General features: G+C 38.0%; 1 protein-coding gene across 1 annotated transcript in view; it reads left to right on the forward strand.

Annotated features, from left to right (window-relative positions):
• The first annotated feature begins 619 nt into the window (after nt 1-619).
• Nucleotides 620-25,376, forward strand: part of LOC121384686 (TNFAIP3-interacting protein 2-like) — a 42,101-nt gene continuing 17,344 nt past the window's right edge. The window contains exons 1-6 of the mRNA XM_041515175.1: nt 620-992; nt 16,175-16,661; nt 18,636-18,986; nt 20,776-20,847; nt 21,739-21,933; nt 24,423-24,617. Coding sequence (XP_041371109.1) covers nt 16,209-16,661; nt 18,636-18,986; nt 20,776-20,847; nt 21,739-21,933; nt 24,423-24,617 — 1,266 coding nt within the window. The 5' untranslated portion in view covers nt 620-992; nt 16,175-16,208. The remainder of the gene's footprint in view (nt 993-16,174; nt 16,662-18,635; nt 18,987-20,775; nt 20,848-21,738; nt 21,934-24,422; nt 24,618-25,376) is intronic.

Raw genomic sequence — 25,376 nt, forward strand, 5'->3', positions numbered from 1 at the left:
CTGTGGTATGGCACAATAAATACAAGTATAGATAATATCCAAGCAAGTAAGATTAAATGAAAAATAAAGACAACACAAATGTAATGATAAAGGAATATACTCTTTATTCAAGAACTGGATGCATCGTTTTGTTGGGGGGGGGGGGGGGGGTCATGGAAGATGATGAAATTGTGTATTTTATTTACAGTATAATGTGGGATGTTTATCACTGCACATGCTTTAACCATTTTGTTTGCTAAATTAATCTCTGTTGGTGTCAACAAGCAACAACATTAAAGTCAACGTAGTCACATTCTGTGAGGGAAGCCATGGAATTCCATCAGGTTTGTCGTTTTAATGACCCTACCCACCAGCGGCGCCTAGTCTCTTCTTTTGGAAATTTGTCAAACGATATTTTTTTTTAACATCATGTTATGGTTTATGCAGCCAACTGCGCAACATGTGTTAGGCATCGTGACCGTTAACTGTTGTAAATGATCGACCAAAGTTGCCTCATTTCACTATCAAACCATACGTAACTAAGGAGAAGCTTCACCGCGTCACGTGATAAACAATGGCGGCTAGGGGTCGAAGTACCCGTATGTTCGGTTCCGAGAATACAAATTTAGAAAAAGGAATGGTGTATAGTGCACGAGCGCCACCTGTCGGAAAGTCTCTGGTTGTCCGCCATTGACGAACAAATATTCGCTTGTTCATTACAACTAATGTCAACAGTGGCTTTTGCGGTACTACGTGATCAAAACATGTGACGTCACCGTGGCTTCTATATTTTTCTGGAACGGACACCGAAAGTGAGAGCTCAGAGTGGTGTTGGGGGGATTCCCCATCCGTGTTTCCAACGTAAATTGACCAATGGAATTGACACTCAGATCACGTGATTGATAATTTCATTTCCTGTTATATATTGAGAACGTAGCAAGTTCCCAATTTGTTTAATTTTCGTTCTTCAGACTAAGTTTCTTCCTTTCAACAGTTATAATCACAGATTTAAGGTAAGCTGTGAATCTGACAAAATTAATGTCTTCAGTTTTATTATTCTGTGCTTTGAATAGATAACAATCCATTTTGTATCGTAAATTACAATGTAATACAATACATTGATGATTCAATCATTAATTGTAATTTACGATACAAAATGGATTGTTATCTATTATGTATGATCCTGCCATAACACGTTTCTCTCCCAGTCTCTGCTAATCATCTTTGATAGATATTTTATTCAGGATGAGTGAAAAATGTCATTGGAGTCACCTGTCCCTACATAACTCTTAAAATAGAATGTTAGTCAACTCGCCCCAAAACCCGCTCGCCCCAAAACCAACTCGCCCCAGTGTTTTGCACAACTTGCTCCAGACTTTACAGATGTCTACTACTTTGGTGTCATTTTATTTATTAATATTACAGTAAAACTGCGGTATTAAATGGTTTTATATTGGGGAGATCTTAATATCGGATAAACAATAATCTGTTGAGCCTATTTTAACGACATTTGTGAGTTTGTCCCACATATCCTTAAAGGAATGATCAGGCAAGGCTTTTGGACTCCAACTGGTAGCATATTCAACAATATTTAATGCACATTATTGTTTAAAATATTGGTATATTTAATGAATAAGATGTAATGATATGAGTGTGGAGTGAGTTGGTAGGGGGCTAGTTGATTCTGGGGCAAGTTGACCTGCTCCCTTAAAATATAGAACAGAAGACTGAATAACTTTTACTGGCATAGGTAGTGGGGTGGGGATGTGCCCCCATTTTGTAGCGTGTGCCCCCCCCCCCCCCACACTTTGTTGCAGCAGTGATGGTTTTTATATATTTATACTGACTATTTATACATGTATTTATATATAGTAACCAGTTATTTCTTTTATCCTGCAATCCTACAGGAATATCTGGAAAATGATTATTTATTCCAGTTTTGTGTACGCAAATGAGTATTGTCAACCTAACGAGGCTTTTGCCGTATGACGTCATACACAATGCCTTACGTCATTATTTGTAAGACGCTAGCTACATTCTGCCACATTAAAAAAGCGTTTCTAAACTCTAATTCAGAAATAAATATACAAGTTTTGTATTGTTACGCAAAACTAAAAGTTATCGCCAGTATATTAATTGAACTTGTTCATTAATATTATTTCATTTTAAATTCAAGTCCAGTTTCGTTTTCCATTACAATTCTGTTTTTTTGAGTATCCTCTCTCTGTTATAAAACATTGATGTTGTCATTGGCATGGTGGCAGCATTTGTAATATACGCCTTTAAAGATTTCAACACAAAGAAATCAATGTTATCAGCATCTTTGACCTTTTCACATTACACGAAGTATTCAACAGAACATTGTCTAAATTTCAAGCACATGTATTGACAGTAGCATTCCTGTTCTTGAGGTAAACACGATCTCGTAACTTCTCTGCGGTTATTTGTGACAAACTGTTAAATCTAACCAACTTAACAACATTTCATATTAATCATGGCTAATAGTAGAGCCCCCAAACAATGGCAGCTCACTAAAAAGGAGACCATTAATTCATTTGAAAAATGGAAACAAAACTTAATGTATATTTTGTCGCTTGACAATAACTTCACACTGTTCATAACAAAAGGGACCACATGGCAAAAAAAGACCGCCGCTAATCCTGAAAGGGGATTTCAGAACGATAACATAGCTGTACCCAAGGCTCAATGAAAAACAGCTGCTAAAAAAAATGCTCAACTCAACCTCTTGCTTGGACAGATAGCTAATTATTGTTCAGTGATATCAAGCAACTCAATAATAAACAATTCCACTTCTCTTGAGATTTGTCACAACTATGGGTTCCAGTCCTTGACCTTTGTGTGACATTAAACTGCAACCTAAAGACTTATATCAGCATTTAGTGGCATTTATTGCAGACAATTTGTTGACTGCTAGTGGATGGTGGAATTACACACCATGGACATGCAAGCCATTGATTCGTATGAAGATCTTACACCAACTCTTGAAAACATTGTGATCATTTGTGACTCCAACTTATTCACAGTGGTCTCCCGCAACTTGTACAGCAGAAGTATGGCACAGAACTAAGAAATCAATCTGTTGCTTCCTTGAAACCAGAGATTTCCCAAGCACTTCCATATCTATTGGATGAGCTACGTAGCATAGATGACACAAAAGTCACACTGCATCCTTCTCACTGTACTGGCCTCAGTGGCGTCGTGGCAGGCCATCGGTCTACAGGCTGGTAGGTACTGGGTTCGGATCCCAGTTGAGGCATGGAATTTTTAATCCAGATACCGACTCCAAACCCTGAGTGAGTGCTCCGCAAGGCTCAATGGGTAGGTGTAAACCACTTGCACCGACCAGTGATCCATAACTGGTTCAACAAAGGCCATGGTTTGTGCTATCCTGCCTGTGGGAAGCGCAAATAAAAGATCCCTTGCTGCCTGTCGTAAAAGAGTAGCCTATGTGGCGACAGCGGGTTTCCTCTAAAAAAAAATCTGTGTGGTCCTTAACCATATGTCTGATGCTATATAACCGTAAATAAAATGTGTTGAGTGCGTCATTAAATAAAACACTTCTTTCTTTCTTTCCTTCTCACTGTATAGTAAAAGATACCCCACTTCTCAACAGAGGGGTTCACACCAGGGGTGGGGAAAAATAAATTTGTCAATCAGTCCCACTTGATGTCATCACCACCGAAAGGGAGGGGGAGAGGAATAAAAAAAGAACATTTAAAAGACGATATTTGCCTAGTTTTATCTTGAATTATGAACGCGAAACAATAAACATGAAAACACGAAACAATTAAATTTTTTATCATATCAGTGAAAACCCCCCACAAATTGTATATATTTTACATAATGGAATAAATAATATAAAAAAGGAATAAAAGTTATGAATTTTAATTCCCATATATGTATAAAAAGTACAAGTATTCAGTACTGTGTCCTAAAAATTAATAAAAGATGGCACCATTGAAGCATTTGACAGCCTGAGCTAGCACGTTTAGACATAAAGATTCATAACATCATCGTTGATTGGATGAAATTTGACCTCTACTGGCTCTAGAGATAACCAGTACATGTAGCTGTTCTGCTTACTCCCACTTGTTAAAGGAGAGGACAATTAAGGCATTTGGCCTGGTATGCATATTCAACGATATATAATGCACATTATTGCTTAATATCAACACGTATAATCGTATAGTTAATTAATAAAACGGTTAAATGTGACGGCTATTATATATAACAGGCGCAGCCATTTTGTACCATCTCAGTGAGTACGCCCTCTGGCAAGCTGGTGGTTACGTAATACTTAACGCGTAATGTCAGGAAGAAAATTATCACTTGGGTATCGTGGGTTGTCGTTTTTGCTCCAATGTAGCATATCAATAGGCCTAATAGTGTACGTTTTTCCTTTGGATTATTTAACAGAGAAAAATACTATAACCCCATTTTGTTCCGTTAATGCAATATTTAGTTAAATAGTTTATTATATTATTACATCATTTATGATCAAAGAGAAGCGCCTTGTCGAAAATTACTGCTTTTGTTTACACTGTACATACAGGAGATGGTCAGGAGCTGACGTCACTTTGCCCCAAGCTATCCCACCGGACTTCACAAAAACGAAACAAAATGGCTGCCCCCAGTTAGCAGGAATAATCATGGTTTTTTTATTAACTCTAAAATTATGCGTTTTTCATTTGCTAAAGTATCAGATGTGTTGGTGGTCCGGGTATGCATCTTTCCAACACATAAGGCTCTTGTTTGAGTTGACCCTACCTTTAACAAAAAAGGTGGAAACCTTTTGTTAATTTTATAATCCTTTATAATTGTTGGATACACTACATTGAACAGTCAACAATAAATACATTTATTGATTATTTCAGTATATTTTATGCTATTTCAAGCGGTTTGTATTGCACAAAAGCCTCTTGCTTCGGACTAGGACACTTGACCCGACAAAGCTCCGTACATAGGTGTTGATTGTAACCAGTTGCAAACTCTGGGTTCTTTGTTTTAATTGGAGTGTAATACCTTGATGGCTCTCTCACCAAGAATGGTGTTATTGTTAACGTCTGTTTAATCTCTTGACCAGCTCAACGACTTTGACAGATAGATGTCTAGCCTAGTGGCAGTGGATTGACACTACTGTAGGTCCGACTTCAGTGACTGGCGATATATACTTAGGCAGACTTTAAAATCACAGATGTCTAAAACACCAGCCATATTGACCACTATTTATTTATTATTTTAAATCATGCGCAAGATACCGATGTGTGGGCAGGCGGGCCACTTGACAGATAAGAATTTGTTCCAATAATAGAAATGGACAGATGCTTCGGACTGACAAGAATGACAAAAGGGGGACAGGCAAACACATGTTTTTAAAAAATAATTTCGGTCTCAGAGATCGAGAATCTGTCCCAGACCAAGAAAAAAGGGCTTTTCCTCAACCCTGGCTCACACAGCCAGAAACAGTCCAAGAACTGTACTTTGTGTAAAGCAGCCGGCTGGCCCACATACAACACCCATTACTTAAGCAGTTATAAACACCTTCCTGAATCTGACAGACGTTTGATGTATGGTCATTCTCGTTTTGTCACTGATGATGAGGAGTGCCTACCAGATGAGGATGAGTTTCAGTGTGAAAATGACAATGATCCCTTCATTGATCAGCCAACTGTTCGTCGGGTAGATGTCGTACAATCTCCATTCTTGAACACATTTTATACACATCCCGTGCATTTGACTTTAGACACCGGTGCTACTACCAATATGGTACGCGCTTCATTTGAATGAATGAATGAATGTTTAACGACACCCCAGCACGAAAAATACATTGGCTATTGGGTGTCAAACTATGGTAATGCAAACAAATAAAGTGATGATCAACACCAATATAAAAATTCAAAATTTAAATAAAAACAGTGTAAAGAACTGTGCAAAGAGAATGTTATACCCCTGCACCACGGTGAGGTTACAGCACGCGCAGGGGCACTTCATTTGCTCAAAGCATAAAACTGCCAATAAGTCCTGCATCTCAAATGGCATGCCAAGCAGATGGTGTCACACCACTGGATGTCATAGAAGTTCATTGTCAACTGACCAGAGAGGATAATACATTCCAACTTGATGCCTAAGTGGTGAGACATGGGCCCCACACTACCACCCCAAAGGAAAGGTCGGCTGCCCAGTTATAATAAAGACACTTTCGTTGAACTCCAAGCTAAGTTTGATGAACTAGAAGCTATGGGCATTTTTGCTACCCCAGAACAAATTAATGTGACAGTGGAATATCTCAACCTCTCATTCTTGGTCCGCAAACCAAATGGAAGCAGTCGTCTTGTGACCTTTGGAGAAGTAGGTCAGTACAGTAAGCCCCAACCATCACTCATGCCAAACATTGACAACGTCTTACATGAAATTGGACAGTGGAAATATATCATCAAAACAGACCTGCTAAAAGCATTTTACCAGATTCCACAATCACATAATTCCATGAAGTTTTGTGGAGTACTAGTATCTACCCCATTCAAAGGTATCAGAATATACACCCCCTGCGCCATGGGTATACCTGGCTCGGAAACCTATCTTGAGGAACTGATGTCCAGGGTGCTTGCTGACCTAATTCAACGTGGATGTGTTGCCAGATTGGCAGATGATGTTTTCTGTGGTGGAGACACTCCCGAAGAAACGTTAACAAATTGGAGCATTGTGCTAGCCGCATTAAAATGTAACAACCTCGGACTAACAGCATCCAAAATTGTTATCTGCCCAAAGACTACTAACATTTTCGGATGGATTTGGTCCAAAGGCACCTTGTATGCAAGCCCACACAAAATTGCTGCATTGTCAGCAGTATCACCTCCGCCAACAGTACAATTTAGGACTATGTTCCTTTATCGGTGCATACAAGGCCCTCATCCGTGTTTTCCCAGGCTATGCAGACTTATACTGCATCCATTAGACAAAGCAACAGCTGGTAAATAATCCAAAGATAAAATACTTTGGACAGATGACTTAATAGAATCATTCTTAAAGGTTCAGTCTAGCCTGTCTTACAACATGACCATAACAATTCCGAGACCAAATGATTGTTTATTGATAGTCACAGATGCATCCTTGAAAACCTGTGGATTGGCAGCCACATTGTATGCCTATACAGAGATGGAAAACCCTTACTGGCTGGCGAGAGTGAGTCTGGCCATCTAAGAGAAAATTCCAGTCTTGGTCACTGTGGAAATATCACTTGTAGGTATTCGGTGCCGCGATGTACCCCCAGTCGATATTCGGATTTTTTATAATAAATAACTAGGGTTTTAGAGATATGGGGTGAAACATATTGGAAGGCTTCCAGGGAACGCGTCCGTTTGGACTTGGTAAATATTATTTCTGCTCTGTTGTATAACCTTGATGTGATTGATGTGACTTTAAATATTTTAACACTGTATTATACCAATATTATTTAGACGGTGCTACCGGTAATCTGACGCAGTAAACTGTAGGCTCACTGTTCTAATATATTTAAAGCTTAACCAGTCATCCTAGAGGACCTAGGTAAACTGTAGGTTATTGTCTTTATTGTGATAGGTACCAGTATTAATTCTGTATTACAAGGTTACTGAAGGAGTAGATAAGGGTTAATTAAAAATTAACCAGTTAGGAATAGAGTTGTAATTCCTTTATTAATTAAGTTCTCCTGGAAGCGTTTCTCAATTATCACACGTGTGGGTGTTGTGTCACGGTGAAGTGATTAGAATATTGTATAAACTAGACACCTAGTGATTAACTAATTAAGTGATCAGTTCTGGGTTGTTACTATTTGTTGTAGTTAATTAACTACTGCGGCAGTACATTTGTCAGCGTAGATTAATACAGATTCCAAAGTGTATTGTGTTTTTGTTGTGTTTTTTAGTGAACTAAACGTGCTATATTATATATACTTTATATTAAATCTTATCTCTGTTCATACCTAGAGACGAGCCACACGGGTATATACTGCCCGATACAGAGAGATCTAATAGATATACAGTTAGGAGAGATATTTGGATAATCGTGTTTCATTCAGTGACAGGTATTATAGGATCCCCGTGATAGGAGTGAAATTGGGGCGCTCGTCCCGGATCTGAAACGGGACATGCATATTTAAAAAAGTATTGTTTGTAAATGGGGGCTTTATAAATTATTTTTACAAATAATTAGAAGTAGCAACGTTGTTCACTAGAAAATTAATTAATAATAAGTGCGTCATACCTAAACATGGATAAGAATTTGCTGGATAGGCCTACGCTCAGTGTAGTGGAGATTAAGCGAGCACGTAAGGCCGAATTAGTTGAAATCGCGGGTGAGCGAGAAATTGATTTAACATCAGCTAAAACCTTAGGTGATATAAAGACAATTATTATCCAGGAAGTTTTTGATGATAGGCCTGTTATGGAAGACAGTGAGATTGTTCCAGAGATAGAGATAAATGAGTTAAGTGTGGAACAACAATTAGCTTTTAAAAAACTTGAGTACGAAAGAGAAGAACGTGCATTAGAGAGAGAGAGAGAGAGAAGAGAGGGAGAGAGAGAGAGAAAGAGAAGATAGGGATAGAGAATTCCAGTTAGAAAAATTAAAAGTGGAACATGAGTTAAAGTTGAATACTGAAGAAGTTAGATGTGAGGCAGGAAATGTTTTTAACATGTCGGAGGCTTATAGATCAGTGCCTGTATTTGACGACCAGGAGGTAGATATGTTCTTCCAACAGGGTGATAAGAAGAAATTTCAGCCAGGTTTTTCCCGGGAAAGTAACTACTGGGGAGAGTCTTCTAGTTGGTCAGCTAGTCAGGCAAGGAATGTACACCTGGTGGGCAAAGTAAGGATAAACCTGCATTATCAGCCAATGTACAAACTTTTCGTCCACATTGCAGTTACTGTAAAAAGGATAACCATCTTGTCGGGGGCTGTTTTAAAAGGAAACGCGATAATGCGCAAGTGATCGGTTTAGTGAGGTCAGCTCCGCTAGCGCGAGCGTTAATGGTTAGTTCCATGGCAGAGAAAGTAAACCCGTACGTGTCCACTGGTATGGTTTGTGATGTGAAACAAGAATTGAGTCCTAAGGCAATATCAATCTATCGAGATACAGGGTGTAACCTGTCACTTATAACGTCAAAGTGTTTAGCTGGTATTGAAAATTCAGATACAGGACGTAGTTTGGCCTTAACCTCGGTTACTGGAGAAAATATGGTTGTCCGGTTACATAACGTTTTCTTGTGTTCAAAGTTTGTGACGGGACCAGTCGTTATGGGTGTTGTGAAGGACCTGTTGAAAACATAGGAGTTTTGTTGGGTAACGATTTGTCTAGTCAGTGTTGCCAGCCCCAAGGTGACAAATTGTTAATTGAAGACAGCCCTTTACCCATAAAAGAGTGTGAGGTTGATGAGATTAGTTATCCTGCATGTGTAATGACTAGGGCTATGGCCAGAAAGGTAGCACGAGACCCAGAGGAAAATTGTGATTTGTCTGATATGTGTGTGAGCCATGAAATTGGAGTGGATGAGGTTATCAGTAAAATGGTAGATAAGTCAACTGAGGAACTAAATGTGGTGGAACCTGTTGACCTCCCGCAGAGGGGAAATGAACCAGTTGTGTTTGATAGAGGGGACTTACCTTGTAATAGACAAGAGTTAATCCTAGAGCAGGGGGCTGATCCAAGTTTGTTGGCAGCTCGCACTACATTGTTAACTGAGGGAGTATTAATGAATAAGAGAGTTAGAGATAGGAGGTTGCCGGCGACGGAACTAGCTAGGAAGCATCTGAGCTATGCTCAGAGCCAAATAAAATCAGTGTTTGATAGGAAGGCTAGGAGTTGGGAATTTAAACGGGATAAGGTGCTGCTGTACCTTCCCGTTAAACGGGGTTCATTACAGAACAGGTATTTCGGTCCCTATGTTGTGCACAAACGGGTTAATGAGACAGGGTATGTGATAAACACTCCTGATAGGGTTAGGAAAAGTAGGTATTGTCACATCAATTTGCTAAAAGGTTATTTTGACAGACTGCCGATAGTTCCAGAGTTACCTGTCCCAATTGAGAGCTAATTTCCTGTGATGACATCAAGACTGCAGAGATCAAATTAACCAACAGCCAGATTCTAGCAGACTTGAGTCCGGACTTGCACCTTGACGGCCCCCAGCGAGCAAAGTTGACTATGTTGATTCAAGACCATGTTTCCATTTGTCAGGACCTTCCAACGGTTACCAATACCTTAATCCAGGATGTGCACTGGGAATCCAGCGCTACACCGATTCGACAGCATGCTTATCGGAGAAAACCTGGAAAACGTGCGACACTGAAAAAGAAGGAAACGAAGTTCCAGTGGTCAGATGAATGCGAGAAGTCATTCAACCGTCTCAAGCAGATGCGCTCCTCGTCTTCTGTGATGGCAGCACCAGACTACCGAATGCCTTTCAAGCTGGCTGTGGATGCCAGTGACGTGGAAGCTGGAGCTGTGCTGTTCCAAGAAGACGAAAATGGACTGGACCATCCTGTAAGTTTCTTCTCCAAAAAGTTTGACAAACACCAGGTGAACTATTCCACGATAGAGAAGGAAGCTTTGGCCATGGTACAAGCTCTGAAGCATTTTCAGATCTACGTGAAATCGGCCGTGCATAAAGTGGTTGTCTTTACGGACCATAATCGCTCACTTTCATTCACAGAATGAAAGCCACCAACCATGTTTTTATATATTTTATTGTATACCAGGGACTCAGAGACTCAGTGTGATTACTGGTAGTCACCTTATTACTATGTGTTATAAATGCCTGGATGTGTCGGTTAATGCACCTTTTGTTTTAATGTAGTATATTTCCCTATTCCTAGAGTAGAGGAAATATCCTTTTTGAGGTGGGGGTGTGTGACGGAACATGCTCTTAAATTTGTTTTCACCTGGGGCGATATTAATTGTTTTAGAGGGCTGTGTGCAGTTCCAATATGCACTTAAGCCCAGGTGGGCACTTTGTTACGTAATACCTCTGCGCGACGGTGGTCGTGCTGTTTTCAATACACACCTAGACCAGATGCGGAGGCCATGTGGCCAGTAGTTACGTAATACTTCCGCGAGTGCGGTTTTTACGACCGTGATTTTGGCGACTAGGCGACAGTGAGTCTGGCCATCTAAGAGAAAATTCCCGTCTTGGTCGCTGTGGAAATATCACTTGTAGGTATTCGGTGCCGCGATGTACCCCCAGGCGATATTCGGTTTTTATAATAAATAGCTAGGGTTTTAGAGATATGGGGGAGAAACATATTGGAAGGCTTCCAGGGAACGCGTCCGTTTGGACTTGGTAAATATTATTTCTGCTCTGTTGTATAACCTTGATGTGATTGATGTGACTTTAAATATTTTAATACTGTATTATACCAATATTATTTAGACGGTGCTGCCGGTAATCTGACGCAGTAAACTGTAGGCTCACTGTTCTAATATATATAAAGCTTAACCAATCATCCTAGAGGACCTAGGTAAACTGTAGGTTATTGTCTTTATTGTGATAACTACTGCGGCAGTACATTTGTCAGCGTAGATTAATACAGATTCCAAAGTGTATTATGTTTTTGTTGTGTTTTCTAGTGAACTAAACGTGCTATATTATATATACTTTATATAAGATCTTATCTCTGTTCATACCTAGAGACGAGCCACGCGGGTATATACTGCCCGATACAGAGAGATCTAATAGATATACAGTTAGGAGAGATATTTGGATAATCGTGTTTCATTCAGTTACGGGTATTATAGGATCCCCGTGACACCGTGACAGAGGTAATTAATGCATGAACGGTTCTTTTATTCTTGATTTTTGATCCGGAGTCCGGAGTAGACAGAATGAATGAATGAATGAATGTTTAATGACACCCCAGCACGAAAAATACATCGGCTATTGGGTGTCAAACTATGGTAAATGCATCAACAATGTGATGATCAACATGAATATAAAAATTCAATAGTTAAATTAAAACACAGTGTAAAGAACTGTGCAAAAATTCAAATATCACAGATATATAAAATAAAAATTTAGAGTAAAATTCAGCATCGCGTAAAAATTGTAATACAAATTCTGGATGGAATCGAAATGATTCCATCACATTTGTTTCTCCAAATATATCTTTTCGAGTCTCTTTGAGATGAGGACACTCTGCCAAAATGTGGTGTACCGTCAGAGTACACTGACGGTGCTCACTCTGAGGTGGAGTAACCCAGAGTAGACAGAGTACAGATTAGGCAGAGATTTATACCTAAGAGATAAACAGTAGCTGGATGGGGCTTTAGAAATGGACTGGTTTATGCAGAGGTCTGGATTACACAGAATCCGGTTTAGACAGAGTCCACTGTACATATATATATATATATATATATATATATATATATATATATATACTGACACGATGAAAACGCAAAAACAACTTTTCATTGCAAATAACGACAAACTATTAATGAATTGATAGATAATGTAATATGACATTAATGACTGGTATTCATGAGATACATTCACATGGAAACATGGCCAGTTATCAGTAATCGAGTTGCATTCGTAATCAAAAAGTTCAACCCCTCCATATCAAGGTCAGTATCTGGTGTGTCCACCATTGGCCCGTGAGCATGCGTGAAGACGGCGGTGAAAGGATTGGCACAAACATCTCAAATAAGCCATAGGAATGTTCCTCCACTCCTCCTGCAACGCCTGTGCAAGCTCAGCGATGTTGCCAGGTGGTGGCTGGTGGTGACATGTGTACAATTGGGTTCAAATCCGGTGAAACGGCAGGCCAGTTCATAACGGTGATACCGGCTTGTTGTAGGAATGCCTGGGTAATTCTTGCAGTATGTGGACGGACATTGTCTTGTTGAAACAGAAGGGGACCTCCTGGTCTTCGGTGATGGTGCAAACGTGGCTGGAGAACTGGTCTTAGAATAACGTCAACATAACGCTGGGCTGTAAGGGAATCGTGGACAATGTTGAGATCACTCCTGAAATCAGTTGATTGCCCCTCATACCATCAGACAACCGCCGCCAAACCGATCATGTTCCCTCACACATCCGTCAGCATACCATTCATGGAGTCTCCTGTACACACGTGCTCTTCCATCGGCAAAGGAGACAGAGAAACGGGACTCATCTGAGTAAAAGGCTGGTGGATGATTACCATTCTGGAGAGCAAACTGTAGTCTCGCAGCACGATGTCGCGGTGTCATGATGTTACCGCTGTACGGGCGTCTGCATCCGAGTCCAGCCGTCGATGGATGACCGTCATCGGATGGATAGGCCTTCCATAACATCCTATCGTGTTGCTTACTGTCATCGGCGCAGTTCTGAACTGGTCACGGAGGTGGTGTTGTTGAATCTGCCGATCTTGGCGTGGGGTCGTTAACAGGACGTTGACCAGGTCGAGGTCGATCACGGACACTCCCGGTCTGTTGATGACATTCAACAAGTCGTCCAATAGTTGATGGATGGACTCTAAAGGTCCTAGCAACTTTGCTTTGCGAAGTTCCCCCTTGAACCATGCCCAACGCTCGCTCCCTTTGTTCTTCTCTGAGTCGTGGCATTCTTAATGACACTGTTACGTGACTTTTATGTGTTCACATACTGGCATTTCACGTGCATTGCATGCAGCATGATTGAGCATGTAGTGAACGTATTTCACACCATTTTGTGTAGTTCTGCTATTGTATGTGTAACGAGAACAAAACCAGGATTAAAACCCAGACAAAAGTACCAATCAATGGCTTCCTCTCATAAATTGTTATTTTAAATCCAATAAATATATTTTTCATTAATCACAACAAAATATTGAAAAATATCTGTTTTGCGTTTTCATTGTGTGTCAGTATATATATATATATATATATATATATATATCAATTTTTGTGAAATGTAATGAATCACTTATACTTAGCTTATATTTCACTTATACTTCACTTATACAGCGTTTTTTGTAAAATATCAGTGAATCACTTATACTTCACTTATATTTCGCCTATACAGCAGTTTCTGTTAAATATCGATGAATCACTTATTCTTCATTTATATTTTACTTATACTTCACTTATAAGTCACTTATACAGCATTTTTTGTAAAATATCAGTGAATCACTTATATTTCACTTACCCGGTATACAGCAATGTTTGTAAATATCAGTGAATCACTTATACTTACTTATATTTCACTTATAATACAGGTTTTTTGTTTTTTAAATATCATTGAATTGCTTATACTTCACTTATATTTCACCTATACTTCACTTGTACAACAGTTATAATTCTGTTAAATATCAGTGAATCACTTATACTTCATTTATATTTCACTTATACTTCACTTATATGTCACTTATATATATCTAACACTTCTGTTAAATATAAGCGAATGACTTACCTTCACTTATATACAGAGTATATGGTTAACACTTCACCTATATGTCACATATACTTTGTATAAGTGATACCTCATTTGCATACAAAATCGTAATCATTTACTTATAAGTCACTTATACTTGAAAAGTATTAACAACTTATACTTCACTTATAAGTGAAAAATATAAGTCATTTCCGTAAGGGATATAACTGTTTCAATAGGCATTCATAACCAGGGAAATGAAATCATATTTTTTCACTGAAAAATTATTATTCATTGGTGTAACGTACAATATACAGTAATTTGACGATTTGACATTTACAAGCAATATCTTTGTCAGAACTAGATATCAGACAGCATGATTTCACAAGCACACAAAATGAGTTAAAGTTTGTTTTGTTTAACGACACGTGTCACTAGAAGACATTGACTTGATTAATCATTGGCTATATTGGACTTCAAACATTTGGTTTATGTCCAGAATATTGTTTTTATTCAGTCATTGAAGTAAATGTATTGAGGAATAATTGCTGTTTGCAAGTTTTATGTTTTGGTTTATAATCTTTCGGTATTCTAGTTCATCATTATTGTAGGGCTTCTAGAATTTAAAAAAAATCTACTAGCCATGGGATCAGTCATGTTAAAAATCTACTAGCCATGGGATCAGTCATGTTAAAAATCTACTAGCCATGGGATCAGTCATGTTAAAAATCTACTAGCCATGACTCAGTCATGTTAAAAATCTACTAGCCATGGGATCAGTCATGTTAAAAATCTACTAGCCATGGGATCAGTCATGTTAAAAATCTACTAACCATGGGATCAGTCATGTTAAAAATCTACTAGCCATGGGATCAGTCATGTTAAAAATCTACTAACCATGGGATCAGTCATGTTAAAAATTTATTAGCCACGATTACAAATTCACAAGCCCTACTTTACTTTAAAATTATACAATTTTACTAAATAATAGTAATAATCAGATATATGTCACATAAAGAGAGAGAGAGAGCTTAAAAACACTAACATTCAGACATCGAAATAAGTCGAGAACGGTCGTTCAGGTTACCAGGAGGTTACCACATGTTAGAAAAGTCGAGAACGGTGTTTCATTCTCGATAAAAAATTTCAACGAATGGTAGTTTCGTTTCCGAACGTAAACCAGGCAATGCATTCAGGACTTCTGCATTTTATTTTCTCGTCAGGAATTGCAGCGATGTTTGCGCGCATGTCACTCCGCGTTTAAGCAGCACCCACTAAATGAATTTATGTCCGCGTTTTTTTTTCTCATACAAAATTGCACCGATGTTCGTGCGCACTTGTGCAGTTGTAAAACAATTTTGGCAATCCACGTTTAAGCAGCGCCCACTAGATAAATTTACTTCCGGATTTCATTTCTCGTATTGATGTTCGCACGCACCGTTACAATTTCAGAATGACCGCGTAGTAACAGGAATTCAATTCTAACTTTCATATAGTTGTGGAAACCTATAGGTTACCAGACTATATTTTGTGGTAACCTGTAAATGGGTTACCAAACACAATGCTTATTTCGATGCCTGACATTGGGGGGTTGGGGTGGGTCAGGATATTCATATTTACAAAATAGACCTTACTGCAACATTTGACCCAAAACAAAAAACAATTCACTAGCCATCGGGCATGGCAATAGTAGTTATTTACTAGCTCAATATTGAATATCACTAGCCATGGGAGTGGGGATACAATAATCTAGAAGCCCTGCTATTGTGTTGCTATATAAAAAAAATGTTTCGTTTTTATTTTTATTTTAGGTTATTACATACACATCTGTAGTTTGAGGACAGAATGGATATTCAGCCAAAGACAGATCCAAATGATGAATCGCATTTCACAAGTCCTAATGTTATGGAGACTATTAAGCTAGAACGTGATGCATATAAGGAAAAACTGGATCACATGAAAGTGTTTATCAATGAACTGAAACGTGAGTTGCAGTCACAGAGAATCCGGAATGAGGGAGTGGAAACTGTGTCCAAGCTTCTCAGTGAATCGAGGCAAGAAATCTTAACACTCCAACGGCAAAAAAAAACTTTGGAAACGCTCATTAGAAATTTGCAGAATAGGCTTGCAATAAATGGTTTATCAAACAGTGTGACCTTTGGTGAAAATGAATTATTTATTCCAGGCATCTCCAAGCAGATTTTAGACAATTTGGCAAAAGAAAATGCCAGATTGCGGAACATGATTGGGACTCCTTCAGATGTTGGAGGATTTAAAAGTAATTCCATGTTGCAAGAGGTAGGACTACATGTATATATGTAAAAAGAAGTTTGTTTTGTTTAACAACACCATTAGAGCACATTGATTTATTAATCATTGGCTGTTGGATATCAAAAAATTGATAATTTTGACATATATAGTCTTAGAGAAGAAACCTGCAAATTTTTTCCACAGACAGGATAGCACATACCACAGCCATTGATATTCCAGTAGTGGTGCACTGGCTGGAATTAGAAATAACCCAATAGGGAACGATCCCAAACTGACTGTGTATCAAACAAGCACTTTACCACTGAGCTATGTCCCACCCGTATATAAAAGTACCTACATTACAAAGATTGTTCAGTGTTGTCATGTTGTTTGCTATAGAATTTCACAATGGTTAATTCAAGTTGTATACTGAATAAAATAAGAAACTTCCGCTAACTTTGCTTAAACATAACTTGATGAAAACAAACCTGGAGAATAATTGTTATATATGCGTTTAAAGAGTGTTCCATGATGCATTGTTTGGTGCAAAAATCATAGCCATAGGTTAACAGAAACTGGGAGAAATTTTGACCAAGTGTGGTAGGGGTTAAAAAAAAAAACATCCACTTAATAACGGGTATGACCACCTCTTGAATTGACCACTGCAGTGCATCGCAGGCGCATAGAATTGACTAAAGTGTTGATTTCTGCCTGTGGAATATTGTTCCATTCCTGAATGAGCGCTTGACGAAGTTCGTTGACGTTAGCGGGTGGGTTGGGACGACGCCTCAATCGTCTGTCCAGACTATCCCAGACATGCTCGATGGGGTTGAGATCAGGACTTTTAGCAGGCCAGTCATCAATGAAATCAATGTTATTTGTCCTAAGAAAATTTACAGTGTCTCTAACTGTATGAGAGGTGGCATTATCATGCTGAAAAATTGAGATGTTGGCGTTGTTATGGAACACAGGAATGACGTGATGAGCGAGAATGTTATCACGGTAACGTTGAGCATTTAAATTGCCATCAGTGACAACTAGTGGTGAACGATAACCATGGGCAATGGTTGCCCAGACCATGACAGAACCCCCACCCCCGAAACGATCTCAACCCCATTGAGCATGTCTGGGATAGTCTGGACAGACGATTGAGGCGTCGTCCCAACCCACCCGCTAACGTCAACGGACTTCGTCAAGCGCTCATTCAGGAATGGAACAATATTCCACAGGCAGAAATCAACACTTTAGTCAATTCTATGCACCTGTGATGCACTGCAGTGGTCAATTCAAGAGGTGGTCATACCCGTTATTGAGTGGGTGGTTTGTTTTTTTAACCCCTACCACACTTGGTCAAAATTTCTCCCAGTTTCTGTTAACCTATGGCCATGATTTTTTGCACCAAACGATGCATCATGGAACACTCTTTAAACGCATATATAACAATTATTCCCCAGGTTTGTTTTCATCAAGTTATGTTCAAGCAAAGTTAGCGGAAGTTTCATATTTTGTTCAGTATATGTTCTCCTGTCATCTTGAGTGTCCAGATTTATTGATTTTACTCACCGTGTGTGTAATGTACTAAAGCGACAAAGTGAAAGTTGATTTGTACATGTATGCAAGCATGGATCAACATGTTCTGAATATTTTGAAGTGAAGGTTTTTTTTAGTTCATCAACTTTATAGTCAATAAGAATAAAATGTTAATTTATCAATAAATTTTTCCTTCTATTTTCCAAACAAATGCACCATACAACACCCGTTCAATATAAACATAAACATAATTTGGTTTGTTTTAACCTATTCATATATCTGCTGTCAAACTTATTTTCTTTTTGGTTCAGTATATTATCAGGACATTTATGTTGTTTTACAAGTCGGGTTGCTCAAAGCAAAGTGCCTTGTCCAGAAAATTTATTTAACAAATACTCATTTAGTAAATCTAATTTAAAAGGTCATTATAGATACAGATACATTTTTTAGTACATATATTTTGCACATTTATTTATTTTATTGAATTTTCAGATAGTTGACAAATTAACAACTGAAAATGCTAATCTTCAAGGGGAGATTGACAGTGTGCAGAAAAAGGTGGTGGAATTTGAGAATACACTACATTCATCTTCCAGTGATAAGGACAAGGAAATTGCCAACCTGCGTGATTGTATTAAGAGGGTTCAGAAAGACTCTCAACTTCAGAATGTTTTGTGTCATTCTATGTCGGGGGAAATTGGCAGTCTGCGTGGAAAGCTGCACAACTTTGTTGTTGACTGTCAGACTCTGGAAATGAGGCTGGAGGAATCAGAGAAGAAGATCAAGAAACAAGAAGAACCAGTCAGTGAGGAGAATTTACCCACAACTGTCACACTGCAACAGGTAGGGTCAGGTCATAGGGTTTAACGTACACATGAGGAAAAAGCAGTTGTAGTACACGCCTGTCATGGGTGCAGGTGTCGGCTCTCGCTAACGCCTCCATCCAGGACAAGAAAAAGGGGGGTGGGAAGAAGGGATTGCCCGCACTGTCAAATGCAAGGCAGCCAAACCAGGGTCAGAAGAGGGCGAGGGTGGTATTGGTGCTATTGAATTTGCAAATGTCCGGTAGGATTATAGTCAAATATGCATAATTTCGTGAAGGTAATTTAAACCCATAATTTGGAGCGGTTCACCGAAAAAAAAGCACATACATGCTAGTACATATCTGGGTTAGATATTAACATTTTACAAGGAGGCAGCAACCTTTTGAACTGCATGTTCTGATGTTAATGTCATTTTCTTATTATAACATGCCCCCATCTGGATTTATTTCTAATTGTTTGGTCCATCTCTCAGAAAAGAAAGTTTGCTTTGTGAGTTAACATTTTCAGCTTTGTTTTCAGAAGTAAAACAATACATTGTCATGGGCGCCATTAGCAGTTATCTGTGGTAATTTGTGACATTTCGGCAGTATTCGATTAATGTATTCTGACTGTTGCATATTTTCATAATCTGTTTAAACAGGATTATTTATAAAATGTCAGTATTTCATAAACTACAACTTCACAGAATTGAAATTATATCTTTTGTTGCATTTAATTCTTTTTGACCACTAAATTCAAGCACTTTTCCAGGGAGGCCGATATTTGCCATCAAACTGTCACTTTGAGGACAGATATATCAAACTATAGCTTCAAGGGCAACATACATGTAGTTAATTAATAGAATTAAAACTATTGGATAGTGCTGGATGGTATTTAGTGTTGGACAGTGTTGGATGGTATTTATGTTGGATGGTATTTATTGTTGGATAATGTTGGATGGTATTTATGTTGGACAGTGTTGGATGGTATTTATTGTTGTATAGTGCTGGATGGTATTTATTGTTGGACAGTGTTGGATGGTATTTATGTTGGACAGTGTTGGATGGCATTTATTGTTGGACAGTGTTGGATGGTATTTATGTTGGACAGTGTTGGATGGTATTTATTGTTGGACAGTGTTGGATGGTATTTATGTTGGACAGTGTTGGATGGTATTTATTGTTGGACAGTGTTGGATGGTATTTATGTTGGACAGTGTTGGATGGTATTTATTGTTGGACAGTGTTGGATGGTATTTATTGTTGGACAGTGTTGGATGGTATTTATGTTGGACAATGTTGGATGGTATTTATGTTGGACAGTGTTGAATTGCATTTACTGTTGGACAGTGTTGGATGGTATTTATGCTGGACAGTGTTTAGCTTAGTAACTTGTTTAACGTGTCCATATACCACTAGGGTTTCGAACACACTTATCCCGAGTCCGGCCTCCGATAGGATCGGGGGTTTGACTCGGGACAGGAATAACCTAACAAATAGGGGGGATTTTGAATATTAACGGCATTAAGTGAATATTTGTGTGATTTTATGTCAGTTTAGTTTTTGTTTATTCTTGTCATAATATATCCAGTACAGTCACTACATGTACATGGGACATGTTTATTCTATAACACCTTCATCAGTATACATATATACATGTTCACATCAATATTATTTTGAGATTTTAGTGTTCGTAACTTTTGAAAACCCAGCAACATTTTCCAGAGTTTTTGTCTGAGGTAATTTTCATCTTTTGTAAGAACATAAGGAGGAGGAGGTAGATTCAGGCAAATTTTGTCTCTCTTATCATAATTAATTTTTATGTTGAAGGCAAGTGAAGAGAACCAAGATTTGACTACCATTAAGGAAGAAAACCAAAAACTGCACGAGAAGTTACAAGAGGTAACACGTTTTACTGACAAACAATTCATTTGTGAAATATAACTAAATATTCATAGCTTTAGATTTGTTGAGTCTTGACTAAAATACAGTTCTTCTGATTCATCTTGTGTGAATATTTGTGAATTGGTTAATAATCCTTAATGGGTTTGTGTTTCAAAATAGAAATGTTGAACACCATTTATTAATATGTAATGAATATTTTAAGTTGAAAAGTTGACAGCACAGACATTACATGTTATGAAATGCATCACTTGTTGGCTATTTTAACAAGTTGGCATAATGTGATAATTAGATTTCCAAGTACAGTTTCAGCTGAGAAAGGTGCGCAATACACAATCAGACTTTAAAATGTTTCTACATTTCATGACACCTTGAACAAACACTTGCACTCTAAATACAGAGCTAGTACACATCTTGTTCCTCATTTGTACTTGGTAAATAGAGAAATGTAAACTGTTTTGGCATCAATGTTAATGACCAAAAGTTTTCACGTTATATGAACCTACATGCAGACCTGTCACAGTATATAAATCTTGATTTCAGTATTGTTCTGTGAGGAAATCAAAATGATTCTACAAAGGAGAATGAAGTTATGGTTAAAAATACTCTAAAGTTTATTATTGAAAGCAGATGGTTTGATCTTTAATCTAAAAATATTTATTATGCTTTTTGTTATTTCTCTGTGGGTATGCGTCTTGTTCAGGTACATGTAATGTTGATTGATTTAGAAATATTACGGTGTCTTTGTTTTATTACAACACTATATTCATTGTTGCATCTCTATCTTTTTAGGTCTTGTACACGTTGACCGATTCATGTCAATTATATAGTTTGATAACAAATTTTGTTTAAATCAAATAAAGAATTGACTTTGTTCCTGTTTGCCCTTAGGTTATAGAAATGAATAACAGGTGGCAAGACTACAACAGTGCGAGAGAAAAGTATGTGCAGAGTTTACATAATAAAATTGCTGACCTAGAACAAAGATTGAAGTCAATGCCACAGTCAGAAACACAACAAAAAATGGATGGATTACTTCGATGTGCAACTGAAAAACTTCAAAAAGAGGCTGAAACAATCGAAAAGGTGCGTTTGTGGAAGTTGCTAAGTACTCATCTACCAGTTTTGTTAAATATCGAATTCATTATCATAGTATCCTAGAATAACCGTGAACCGGGAAATTATTTCTACACATGCGCATTGTAATGTATGATCGATTTAATGTTTTACCTTGTTCATTTTATTGTCAAAATTAAACCAACAAATGTTAATATCCATGCCATTTTCTGTTGTGAAGAGATTAAATGCACGTCATATTCTAATGGAGGCATGCTTCAGCTACTCCTGTAAACCGGGATATTGTTTTTCAAGAGTGACGCATGTTATGAGATGTCACCAAAACTCTTATGCGATAAATCTACGAAGCAGACAAGACTTTGACAATGGCAGCAGTGTAAAACTGTTGTTTATATAGGTTGTTTAATATTACACGCCATATAATGTAGTGTGCCAACCTCTGCAATTAAGAAAATGATCACGGCAAAAACATTGTCGTGGAAATATAGTGTCCACAGCATTTTCCACGTCAATTTTACTGTTAACATGTTTACATCTCTGGACTGTAAGTAAATTTGAATGATGAGTCTGTTTGTGTCGTTTGCCAATATGATGTAAGATTCATTTATACCAGTGGCGGTATTCATTGACTAAAAGTGACATAACGGTTAACACGCAAATGACACGTGCACGATCAAGAAGAATGTGGTATCATATACAGCATAGTCTGTACGCACCGACATGCTAGTTCAATCTTTATCTTTTAATTATATTAAAGTGTCAGAATATATTTAATGTGATATGGAATTTAAATAATTTTCTTTAATAATGGCATATTTGCTGTTAGGAAATCTGTCACCAAGACTGAATGCCCCTTTCAAACCCATGTAAATTGGTAAAGTTTGTTTTGTTTTTTGTTTTGTTTTGTTTTGTTGGATTAGGCCACTCAGCACCAGAAAAGAGTAGTATGTTTTGTAAATAAAAATGTCAGAGAAAATTTTATTAAACTATCGAAACAATTTCTCTCTATATATGTATATCTACAAATATCTCATCATCAGGCTGACCATAACACTTAAAGCGACTTGTAGGAGTATATGATGAATAAAACACCCATAATGCACCATAGCCACAGTTCAACAATGTATAATCTGTCACACCCTTGCAATCCAGTGGTCCCTGCACTGCACATGCTATGAACAGTCCACAGAGTGCAATGACCTAGTTGGAACTCGCTTTAGTGCTGGATCGAGTTCAGCCAGAACCCAGCAAAAAATGTCCGCTAAACTGGTTTCAGCACTTCACGGTAAACCAATTTTAATGGCCATGTCGGGGACCAGTCAAATAGTTTGTGGATGTTAGCGAAACACTTGCTGGTTGAACTTTGGATTAGGAATTTACATATATTTCCAAACATGCACGATGGAGTTCAGATTCAGATACTTTAGTAATAATGGTGTAGAATAACTATTTAATATTTAATTTTAATCTGTTTTTAGTTCACAAATTATATTTTATTTTTTTACAAAAAGGAAAAAATCCATCTTGAAAAAAAATCCAATATACTCCACGGCATTGCCGATTTCCGTGGGCAATTGCAGGGGTTGTACGCAAAGTTTAAAATGGTGGTCGTGTATAGATTTCCCAAGGTATAAAAATATTTTGAATGTCTACTTGTCTTTTCCTCATTTGTGCACTTTGTTTTGGGGAAAGTTTTCTTAATTCAATGAAACCGGCCTCGGTGGCGTCGTGGCAGGCCATCGGTCTACAGGTTGGTAGGTACTGGGTTCGGATCCCAGTCGAGGCATGGGATTTTTAATCCAGATACCGACTCCAAACCCTGAGTGAGTGCTCCGCAAGGCTCAATGGGTAGGTGTAAACCACTTGCACCGACCAGTGATCCATAACTGGTTCAACAAAGGCCATGGTTTGTGCTATCCTGCCTGTGGGAAGCGCAAATAAAAGATCCCTTGCTGCCAATCGGAAGAGTAGCCCATGTAATGGCGACAGCGGGTTTCCTCTCAAAATCTGTGTGGTCCTTAACCATATGTCTGACACCATATAACCGTAAATAAAATGTGTTGAGTGCGTCGTTAAATAAAACATTTCTTTCTTTCTAATTCAATGAAAGTATTTTGATGTCGGGCTTCAGTCATATGCAGATTCCTTAAAAACAAGTTGAATGCAAATAGACAGATTTGCACTTAAGAAGCTAAAAATAAAAGCCTAGTTATTAGCATACAGCTAACAATAGATTAGCATATTTTGTCTTCACAAGTTTTATTTTATTAATAATTTATGTGAATACCACTTAGAATGTGGTTATACTGATAAATACCATAAGTGGTTCTGAAGAAATGTTTTTACATCTTCAATTGCTATTTGTTCAGATTTATTATCTAATTTTGAACTGGATACACCAATAAAAATTTGAACAACTGATGTAGTTTATATACTACTACTACTTAATTGCCAAGTCATTTACACATGTATAAGAGATGAATTATATTACATTGAAGCTCAAAGCTGAACTTGAACAGTCGCGAGCTGAGAAACAAAGACTACAGACTATGGTGGTAACCAGCGATGATGCAGCAACAATCGAGGCTCTGAAGGCTCAGATACAGATATGTACTGAAGACTTTGAAACCGAGCGACAGGATCGCGAGAAAGCACAGAACATCATTGGCCAGCTGCAGTCCGAGCTGAATAAGGTTTGTTTGTGTAGGATTTGTATGCTTGTATTAGCTATTAAAATGGGGTTGAAAAACCGTGACAATTCCATATTTTACAACTACAGTCCAACCTGTCTTAGGCTGTCACACAAAATCATTTGGGAGGGGAAAATGTGACCGCTGATTACAGGTGGCCCGCTAGGACAGGTTTGACTGTACCTGAAACCTAGCTGTTCCTCTCTTTGTCCCTTGATGACATGTTCACACTTACTTTTCAAGACCTGGCAAAGTTTTGCAAATGTTTGTTTTGTGGTCATTTTCATTTCTGTTGGACGGACTGTTCTGAGATTGCTTCATAAATTATTGTAAGATGTTTTTGACAATCAGAGCCTTCTTCTCTGTTTTTCCACAATTCTGAATCTTTAATCATCTGTACAGTGTTAGGGGTTTTGTCAAATGTTTTTAGATTCGCCATCCAAGACACATTTATAAAGATCACCATTTTAGATCATTATGCAACTCTTAATCCAATCACCAATATTGGTACCTAACCTCCAATATTAAAATTTCAGGACTTTATTTTGTAACCCGCTTTTAAAATCTGCTTTTTGATCATACATATATGATACATGTGGGGGAGGTGGCAGCGGCCCCCGCCATACTGGAGAAAATCCTTAAATTCAGGCAGAGACGATAGAGTTACATGTATATGAGCTTGCCTGAAACCTTTTCACCATGTATTTCCATCATTCTACCCTCAATATTAGTTGTAATCCATGTGAAAATGTATAGTGATTC

The sequence above is a fragment of the Gigantopelta aegis genome, chromosome 10 (genome assembly GCF_016097555.1).
Source record: "Gigantopelta aegis isolate Gae_Host chromosome 10, Gae_host_genome, whole genome shotgun sequence".
In the NCBI taxonomy this organism is placed as follows: Eukaryota; Metazoa; Mollusca; class Gastropoda; order Neomphalida; family Peltospiridae; genus Gigantopelta; species Gigantopelta aegis.